Genomic DNA, 10,834 nt, shown 5'->3' with positions numbered 1-10,834 from the left:
ATGAATGTCTGCTTTCGATGTCGTTTGAGGCGAATCATCACGTCAGGACCAAGACCGTTTGCGCACCACATTGTTGTAAACAATCCACTTCTCATCACCAGTTATCAGTTGCTTCAAAAAAGGATCATTTCCTCATGTTTAATGAGCATATTGTAGATGTTTATACACACCGCCAAATGAACTTCTTAGAGTTCATGCGGAACCCAAATATCCAGCTTCCTTACATATTCCAGCTTCTTCAGGTGGTCGTGAATGCTTGAATGATGGATGGTCAATGTTTCTGCAATTTCTCGTGTTGTGTAACATGGGTTTGACTCAGTCAATGCCTTTATTTTGTCATCATCAACCTCGGTGGGCCTCCCTGACCGAGGAGCGTCATTGAGCTCAAAATCACCAGCATGGAATTTTAGTACATGTGAACCATCGTTGGCACCGACATTCTTATAGAGCATTGTCACCATAAACTTTATGCAACTTTTCACAAGCTTGACGTGCATTCTTCCCTTTAGGGAAGTAAAACAGTAAAATATGGCAAAAATTCACAGTTTGGTCTTTCATCTTCAACTTGTTGTAAAATCTCCAAAACCCAACCAAATTGCTCAATTTGTTTTTAGAATGAAGCTAGAACTGTCAGCTGTCAAATAACATAGATGTGAATGATTCTAGTACTTCCAAAAATGAACTAGTGCCATCTGTCGCAAACATGCATCATGACTTTTCCGACAACCCAATACTACCCCTCTGACATCGTATATAGCTGTTACAGTTCCATTGACTCTATTCCCTATGCTGTATTCCACATCCCGTGACCGTGTGTGTGTATAAAATTATAGTTGACATTCATTATTATTCAGCTTCAGCTTTAGGTGTGCACTGCAGCGGTGAGGCATCTACACTATCCATGAAGTAGTCTCCCTAATAAGACAAGTGTCTATCTGATCCCCTACAAAATCTTTACAACATTATTGATTATATTCCCCAAACTGTCTTTCATATCCCCGTGGCAATGTTGTGGTTACTGATCATGTTTCTTTTTTTTTTTTTTTTTTNAAGATGCTGAACAACAGCTCAACCTGGAGTTGGGCTGCCATGAGTCGCCGGCGACGGCATAGGCTGCAGCCCCTGTGGCAGTGAGTTGCCATGGGCTACCGTGTGTAGCCAGCAGCCGGCGTGAGCGGCCAGCAGCCGCAGTGAGCGGCCGTCCAGAAGCCGGCGACTGATCTGCCTCACCCAGGAAGAGCGTAATGATGGTGCCAACTTGGGCCAGTGAGGCAACGTCCTCCACAACTAGACTGAAGAACAAAAGGACAGCAACTTGTCTGTTCCCCTTCCCCCGGTTCCCCAGCACTGTTCCCATCCTCCCAATTCCCCAATAAAAATTAAAAAAAAAAAAGCTTACTGGAAGCAAATTCTTCATCACCTGTGTCTCATACAGAGCCATATATTACTGTCTCATTTTGCCTTTGTGCTTGTATAATAAAAATGTATATTTTATGTAATTATGTTCTGAGGTTGGACAGTGGGATGAGATCCTTGGAAAGAAACAGCGTGTACAGGCTTCCTTGTGATTTACAAATTCTACTTAACTCAGCACAGAATTACAAATCTTGCTTACGATTTATTGAAGGACTCAAAATAATTTGTCTTCCTGGGCTTACTCTAAAAGATGTGAGATGGCGAATGGATCGATAGCATTCTAATGCTGATGTTTTTTTATCATGTAGTCACGGAGCATTATTGATTATAAGCTATATTTTTCAAACTTGGGCCATTTATGAATTACCTTCATGATTTTGACCATATCTGAACATAATGTCTATTATTTACTTAAAATTTTCTTTAAAAAGCTTACTTTTCTAACACAAAATTTTAAAAGGAGCTCATTACTCCCACTGCTATTCTTTATTCAGTTGAATAATTTCTTATTCTACATACTTACCTTTTTAAACTTCAAATTTAAAAAATCCACTTAAAAATATGTTTTTTTCACTGAATTTTTTTAAAGTCAACTTTATATTATTGCCATAATTTGCTAGTTAGACTTTTTTCTAGTGCACATTAAAAATATGCATACTTGTTAAAATGCAAAAATCTGTGTACCTAAGAATCACTAAGCACATTATGGTTGGACCTGAACCAAACTTTGGAGAAAAGTGGCTGAAAGAATATGGGCAGTTAGTTACTAAGAGTGACCCCTAAGGGGTCCCACTGTTGACAGAGTTTCCTATTAGAACTTGGCAAGGTTGTTCCCACCCCGAATGACCCTGAAAGTGAAGCCTGCCATTCAGTGACAGAGGCGCCACGTGGGGCTCGCTGTCCTCCTTTTTCAGTATTGCCCTGGGTCCCTCTTGAGGAGTTCCCTTATTAAGGGGACGTGACCTCCACTTGGTAGGCATGGAAGGGTGCCTGCGGTAATGAATTTTTCATTTTCTGTGAGGCTCACTCTAAATCGGGTGCAGCATTATGCTAGTGCGCTATATAAAAAGGTGCCCAATTGAAATTCCAGTGTAATGAGGATGAAGTTCTGCTATTCAGCAAGGCCGCCTTTGTTTTTAGCCCTCCTTGTAAGTGCTTTGCACCAAAACAAAGCAGCTTTCCTCCTTGCTTCTGAAATCATCTTTTCCAGCTGGATAGGAGCAACATTTTTCCTCACCAATTTCAGAAATGAAATGCAGTTTGTTCCTTTTTTTTTTCCCCAGCTTAAATACATATTTTTAAGTGTGCTGAGAGATTTGGATGTGAAGTCTTGAAAAAAACAAAGTATTCTTTCTGAAACATGCAAATATGTGTCTCTCCATCACCTAGGAAACTATTATGGGACACCCAAACCTCCTAGCCAGCCAGTCAGTGGGAAAGTGAGCACAACGGATGCCTTGCAAAGCCTTCAGTCTGGCTCCAAGCAGTCAACCCCGAAGAGAAGCAAGTCCTACAATGATATGCAAAATGCTGGCATAGTCCATGCGGAGAATGAGGACGACGATGACGTTCCTGAAATGAACAGTAGCTTTACAGGTAAAGAGCTGACCGTGTTCCGCTCGGTGGACTTGGACAAAGGGGGCCGTGGGAGGCTTTTGCAAAGGATTATGAGAAGGTTCTGTTCTCCAGGGGTCTTCAGAAAGGTCACCAAAATTCAACTCTCACCACACAATGCTTGGAAGAGGGGGTCTTTTCCCTGGTCTGTTATTCATGCTTCTTCACAAGACTTTTAACTTCAACCAAATAGCTTCAAGGGGCTGGAGGGACATGCCTATAGGAGGGAGTCAAGAATCATCAGCATTGTTTCTTTCTCTTCAAAGTTATATATATATACATGTATGTGTATATACTTGTGTGTGTGTGTTTATATATATATATGTGTGTGTGTGTGTGTATATATATATATATATATATATATATGAATATTTACTTTTTGTTCATTTTTTTTGGCCTTAACACTGCTCTATAATTATGGCTGATTGTTTATAAAGAGAAATATGAGAATTTGTTTAACAGTTTAATAGCAAATGATGCTGTATGGAAGACTAGCACATCCTTTTCTATCATACCTTTGCAAGTAGAGATACAGTGGAAATATATTACTCATTCAGTTAACATAGGCAAATTTTACTATATGCTCTATAATGAGAGAAAGATGGAAAAATAGCAAACACTCTAAGAGTATATCTTGTATATGCATTCTGTATTATACAGCATATATTACTCATTATGCATTTATGTATATACATTATGCATTTATATATATCGAGGGCTATCTACCCCCATGCTTAGGTGTGTTCCCTGGGTTAATGAAATGACCTAAAACTGTTCAAAATATTTTTCACTGTAAGGGGGTTTAACCTTATGTAGTCACTCAAAATGTAACAACTGCGTGAGTCATGAATTACTCCAGCCTACAATGTTTTGACTTTGAAGAATATCTTGTCTTCTATTTTTCTTTAATACTTTAGGGTTATAGTTATTGTGGAGTTATCCATTTGCAACGTATGAGATCGTCCTCTCTAATAGTGGCTTTTCTGACTTCAACACACTTCACTCATTACTTAGTTATACCTAACTCCAATAAAGGGGAAATTAGTTAAATTCTGTATTTTCCTCCTTATGCTACCAAGCCTAATAGAATATTTAGGGAAAAGTTTGTATTATTTGAGTGCTTTCTAAAGACTGTGTGGGCCTTTCTGAGGTTTTCTTATTCATTAAGCTCAAAAACCTAAAATTCTCCACAATGGCTATTAAAATCATGTTTTGATGACTTTTGTCATAACAGGAGCCCAGGCCTTCTGCAAGAAGCATTAGGTAAAGGAGGAAGAGGGCTGATTTGGTTTCCTACTTTGTTTATTGGTGGTTGTCTTCTTATGAACGTAATATCTAACCTCTCTCATCCATAACAAGACTGGTCAGGATTAAATCATGTCTGAGTTCCTCCTTCCAGCTCTAAGAATTTGATTCCATGAAAATTTCTGTTTTCTCATTTAGAATGGATTTGGCCAATGGATAACCTATAGTTGGAATGGCTAGGGGATATTTGCTATCTTTTACATGTGCCGGTATTGAAATCAGCTGATTTCACCCACTTAGAAATAAATACTTTATCCATTTATATTAGTGCTCATTGATCCAAAAGCATATTATCTAAAAAGTCAGTATTTCTTTTAAAAAATAGTTAATATTTTAGTGTCTTAGTGTTTCAACAAGTTAAGAAAAGCAAATCATGATACAGCCCAAAACATAGATGTAGGCACAGAAGCAGAAGACCCTAGCAGTCACCTACAGTGAAACAGTTCTGCCAGGCCGGCTGGATGGTCTCTAAGAAGCATATGTGCCTTTGATTGTCCTGTGTTTATTAAGTAGATTTCTTGAGAGAAAGCAAGTAGGCGTAGTTCACTCTAGGCCTTGATGCTTTTCCTATTTCTGACTACTGTAATCTCTGTCTGTAGAAGCCGTGCCTCAGAAAACCTGTCCCCATAAAATCCTCACTTGAAATCTTAGCATCAAAGGAAAGCTTTTGGGCCCAGGTCATCATTGCTAAAGTCAGTCCAGTCACTAGTTTCTGCACAGAAAAGAAAGCCAGGTGGCCCCTGATTATCTTATTCAGGTGCCTATCTTAACACCAACAAAGCCGATAGGATACACAAAGAGAACTGGCCTCAAGATATACATGAGATGGGACACCCTCAGTATATATGCAATATGTTGAATAAATGCCCCCTCACTTACCAAATACAACTGTGACAACTGACAACCTGTCATATGCTAACTCACATCAATTCTTTCAAATAATTGACACTACCCAGTCTATGTTATGTGTATCAAACTAGCTGTATCAAAGCATTTTGCACTCTGAACCACTTTATGGAACAATCCACCAGCCACTTTGAGTATAGAGTGACAGCAGCGTAATGAAGTCTAGCATTTTAACAATCTCTAGTGATTATTGTGTACACGTAAGTGAGAAAAGTGGACCTTCCGAAGATATACCAGAAATGAATATGTGTTGGCTTCCAGAGAATTAAGGGTAAATCTTTAAGTTCTTGCCAAGTTTTGAATTTATTACTTGTTGATTAATAATTTCAAAATGTTTCTTCTCTGTTGTCCTAATTTCCCTTTTTCCTTCAAACTTACAGTTATTTTATTAATCTGCACTCCTGGATGCAAATTATAAAACCAACTCAAATTGGCTTAAGCAGGAAAGGGAATTTAGGGGACTAAGCAGTTAAAGAGGCCAGGGGTAGCCTTGATTTCAGGCATGAAATCAGAGGCTCAATCGGGGTACTAGGTGACTTCCTGTATCTTTCATCTCTGTTCCTCTATGTAGGCTTAGTTTCAAGCTGTGTCAGGATGGCCACCAGCACCTACAGTATGAGAACATACTACTAGCTTAATAACTTCAGCATCAAGAGGCCACCTCTTGCTTGATAGAACAAAATTTCCATGTTTGACATTCATTGGTTTGCTTTGGATCATGTACTAATAAGTGTGACTTGGGCTTACCACCTGAGCTAGGAGTGGATTAGTCAGTCCTCACCTGGACCTGGAATACAGGGGGTGATTTTTTTTTTTCAATTTTGTTTTTATTAATTTCAGGTGTACAAAACAATGTAATAGACATTTTACACCCCTCACAAAGTGATAACCTATTGGGTTGTCGGAAAAGTCATGACACATTTTGTCAATGTTTTTCAAAGGTCATTTATTTATATAAAACAAATAGTGCCCATTTTGTTCGATAACCTTTTGCCACCTTTCAGTGAGCTACATGATTCCTCGTTCATAGAAGGAACTGTCTTTGTTTGTGAAAAACTGAACAAGGTGCGGATTTACAGCCTCATCTGAATTGAACATTATACCACACAAGTAGTTTTGAAGAGAGCGAAACAACTGGAAGTCTGACAGTGCAAGGTCAGGCGAGTATGGTGGGTGTGCCAACACATCCCACCCAAACTCCAATAATTTTTGAAGGGTGATCAAACGTGTGTGGTCTCGCATTGTCACAATGGAACACAACTCCTTTACAATTAACGAGCTCTGGACGTTTCTGGATGATGGATTCGTTCAAACTGTCCAATTGTCGACAGTACACATTCGAATGGATTGTTTGGTTCCTTGGTAGGAGCTCGAAAAACACAACACCTGTAAAATCCCACCACACTGAGAGCATAACCTTCCTCTGATGAATGTCTGCTTTCGATGTCGTTTGAGGCGAATCATCACGTCAGGACCAAGACCGTTTGCGCACCACATTGTTGTAAACAATCCACTTCTCATCACCAGTTATCAGTTGCTTCAAAAAAGGATCATTTCCTCATGTTTAATGAGCATATTGTAGATGTTTATACACACCGCCAAATGAACTTCTTAGAGTTCATGCGGAACCCAAATATCCAGCTTCCTTACATATTCCAGCTTCTTCAGGTGGTCGTGAATGCTTGAATGATGGATGGTCAATGTTTCTGCAATTTCTCGTGTTGTGTAACATGGGTTTGACTCAGTCAATGCCTTTATTTTGTCATCATCAACCTCGGTGGGCCTCCCTGACCGAGGAGCATCATTGAGCTCAAAATCACCAGCACAGAATTTTGTGAACCATCGTTGGCACCGACATTCTTATAGAGCATTGTCACCATAAACTTTATGCAACTTTTCACAAGCTTGACGTGCATTCTTCCCTTTAGGGAAGTAAAACAGTAAAATATGGCAAAAATTCACAGTTTGGTCTTCCATCTTCAACTTGTTGTAAAATCTCCAAAACCCAACCAAATTGCTCAATTTGTTTTTAGAATGAAGCTAGAACTGTCAGCTGTCAAATAACATAGATGTGAATGATTCTAGTACTTCCAAAAATGAACTAGTGCCATCTGTCGCAAACATGCATCATGACTTTTCCGACAACCCAATACTACCCCTCTGACATCGTATATAGCTGTTACAGTTCCATTGACTCTATTCCCTATGCTGTATTCCACATCCCGTGACCGTGTGTGTGTATAAAATTATAGTTGACATTCATTATTATTCAGCTTCAGCTTTAGGTGTGCACTGCAGCGGTGAGGCATCTACACTATCCATGAAGTAGTCTCCCTAATAAGACAAGTGTCTATCTGATCCCCTACAAAATCTTTACAACATTATTGATTATATTCCCCAAACTGTCTTTCATATCCCCGTGGCAATGTTGTGGTTACTGATCATGTTTTTTTTTTTTTTTTTTTTTAGCTGAGCCATCCTGCCGCCTGTTGGCAGCTCAGCTCAGGCTGTGAATCGAACCGGCGACCCTGTTGCTCAGAGCTCGCACTCTTGAGCAAGCTCTTAACCAACTGAGCCACTCGGCCGGCCTTTGATCATGCTTTCTAATCCCCTCCCCTTCTCCCTCATCTCCACTCCCCTCCCATCTAGCAACCCTCCATTTTTTCTCTATGTCTCTGAGATTATTTCTGACTAGTTTGCAAAAATATGAAACGCTTCATGAATTTGCATGTCATCCTTGCATAGGGGCCATGCTAATCTCTGTATCATTTCAATTTTAGTACATGTGCTGCCGAAGTGAGCTCTAGAGGGGGTGATTTTTAAAGGGAGATCTAAGTGGTGGTACCAGAAGAAGAGAGGATAGATGCAGAGTAAGGAAAGAAGACCACAGGCACCTTGCTCAATGGTAGTGCAATTTTGGTGGAAGTGATTGTTTAATAGGCTCAACATATCCTCTATCCAACTGTTGGATTACCTTGATTCTCATGTGTGTCATTGGGAGCTACTCATCTGAGAAAGATTTGAATTACAGCCTTTTATTATTCTTCAATCTGCTTTCAGTAAATCAGAAATGTCTACAGGAAAATTACTGTGGGAGATAGAAAATAACTCCACCCCCTGATTATTATGTTTTAAAACCTCATAGAGAGTGCCATTTAATATCATCGGCCTCTATAAAAATTCAACCACAATATCAACATTGCCCTTTGTGGAACTTTGATGACATCACCTCTTAATGTTTCTAGTTAATAAGAAGGAGGAGACTCATGTACTTAGAGCCTTCTTTTAAGGCCCAAGTCAAATCAGTCCACCCACATGATGCCATTCTGGGGATAACCCTCTTGGTTTTCACGGGAACATTTTCTTCACTTTGGCAAAAGAGACTCCAATCTGACTCAGTGGTATAGCTGTCTCTATATACTAAACTTTTGTAGACTTTCCAGCTTTATTTGTGTCTTTGATCTCTGCCAAAATGTTTTCAATAATTTATACAAAATGAACAATAGTGCCACTATATATCTGTTTTTAGCATGGACTTTTTCTTGCCTTCTAAAGTCCTCTCAATCATGAAACCGAATGATACTTCTGGAATGAGAGTGCAGCTCAGTCTGTGTTTTGATGGTTTACTTAGTTTAAGAGACTTTAAGGTTTGAGTCAAGAATTTGTTTCTTCTTTGACATTTCCAAGATTATGAGCAATGAATGATTTGAGCATTTTCTCTTTAGGTAAAATAAATTTGGTTCATCATTGTGACGTTTTTCATTAAGAGAACTTTTATCTAAATAAAACAGAATATAGCCAATGGTCAGAAACTAGGAAAGGATGAGGGCTTTTTTTTTTTAAATTGGGGAATTGGGGGAGGGGAACAGTTGTAGGTAGGTGTAGCCACCATCCCATGTGGGAGTCAAACCAGCAGCCTTGTTGTTAAGAGCGCGCGCTGAATCCACTGAGCCATCCATGCAGCAGCTCAGCTTAAGGTGCCAAGTTCAGTCTTAGTTGCGGGCGGGCATAGCTCACCATCGAACAGGCAGTCGTGTTATTAGGAGCACATGCTCTCACCAGCTGAAGTTAGCAGCTCAGTGGCAGCTCAGCTCGGCGAACAGGCAGTCGTGTTATTAGGAGCACGTGCTCTCACCAGCTGAAGTTGGCAGCTCAGTGGCAGCTCAGCTTGGCGAACAGGTAGTCGTGTTATTAGGAGTACGTGCTCTCACCAGCTGAAGTTGGCAGCTCAGTGGCAGCTCAGCTCCGGCACAGCATCACTGGCCCATGTGGGAATCGAACCAGCAGTCCTGTTGCTCAGAGCTCATGCTCTTAAGCTAACTCTTAACCACCCGAGCCACTCATCTGGCCCAAATGAGGGCTTTTAAGAGTATAGATGCATATTGTGCTTGGGCTGGTACCCCAGTTTGGGATATGATTGATGATTTTTTTTTCTCTCTCTCCCCGCCCGTGATTAAACAGCCGATTCTGGTGACCAAGAAGAGCACACTCTCCAAGAAACAACGCTACCACCTGTGAATAGTAGCATCATCGCTGCTCCCATCACGGACCCTTCTCAGAAGTTCCCCCAATACCTACCTCTTTCTGCAGAGGATAATTTAGGTCCTCTACCTGAGAACTGGGAGATGGCCTATACTGAAAATGGAGAAGTCTATTTTATAGAGTAATGTATACCATTATTTCTACCTGAACCTCTCCCTTTCTTTTATTCCCCTTCCTTTCCTCTCTCTTGCAGCTATAGATGTAGATCAAATCTAAAAGGATTGATCACACATTTATAATATTCGCCTATACAGTTTAACAAACTTTGTACAAAAAAGCAATTTAGTATATCATCCCAATCATTGAGCCTGAATAGCTTGAGGAAACATAAGGTTAATAATTTCCTAAAGAGTTAGACAACTAAATTATGGTGTATATACAAATTATGGTATAATATATAAAGAATACATTTAGCCATTAAAAATAGGTAAATCCTTTGTTTATTTTTTCTTAATTGGGTTTTCCTTTTTGTTGAGCTTTAAGAGTTGTTCATATAGTCTAGATACAATTCTCTTATCATATTTATGATTAGCAAAAATTTTCTCCAAGTCAGGGTTTTCTATTCGTTGTCTTAATTTTGTCTTGTGAAGAGCCGGAATTCTTAATTTTGATGCAGTCTAATTTACCAATTTTTTTCTATTGTGGATTGTGCTTTTAGTGTAGTAGCTAAGAAATCTTTGTTTAACTCAAAGTCATAAAGCAGTGTGCTATATTTCTTCCAGAAGTTTTATAGTTTCCATATTACATTTAGATATATGATTCATTTTAAGTTAATTTTTTACATGGTGCAAGGTACATGGATTGAAGTTTGAGAATACACAGATATGAAAAGTCTTTCAAAATTATAACACATGATATTATATAGTTAAACATTTAATAAATAACCTTTACTGAAGAGGAAAAAATTCATACAATTGAAACCATACTTAAAAATCTAAGACAGTGTAATTTCCTAACCAACAATAGTAAATTTTTAAAATTCTGTTCTTTGGCTTTATTATTAAGATTATCTGTTAAGAACCACCATAGTTTTATCTACCACTAAAAAGGA

The 10,834-nt window shown here is 39.1% G+C and overlaps 1 protein-coding gene across 18 annotated transcripts in view; it reads left to right on the top strand.

The window, feature by feature from the left end:
• Positions 1 to 10,834, top strand: part of MAGI1 (membrane associated guanylate kinase, WW and PDZ domain containing 1) — a 705,149-nt gene that overhangs the window by 593,855 nt on the left and 100,460 nt on the right. For all 18 annotated transcript variants that reach the window (XM_019652050.1, XM_019652047.1, XM_019652041.1 and 15 more), the window contains 2 exons: positions 2,806 to 3,012; positions 9,703 to 9,904. In XM_019652050.1, coding sequence (XP_019507595.1) covers positions 2,806 to 3,012; positions 9,703 to 9,904 — 409 coding nt within the window. The remainder of the gene's footprint in view (positions 1 to 2,805; positions 3,013 to 9,702; positions 9,905 to 10,834) is intronic.

The sequence above is a fragment of the Hipposideros armiger genome, unplaced genomic scaffold, assembly GCF_001890085.2.
Source record: "Hipposideros armiger isolate ML-2016 unplaced genomic scaffold, ASM189008v1 scaffold_172, whole genome shotgun sequence".
In the NCBI taxonomy this organism is placed as follows: domain Eukaryota; kingdom Metazoa; phylum Chordata; class Mammalia; order Chiroptera; family Hipposideridae; genus Hipposideros; species Hipposideros armiger.
This window is presented reverse-complemented; position numbering and strand designations above follow the sequence as displayed.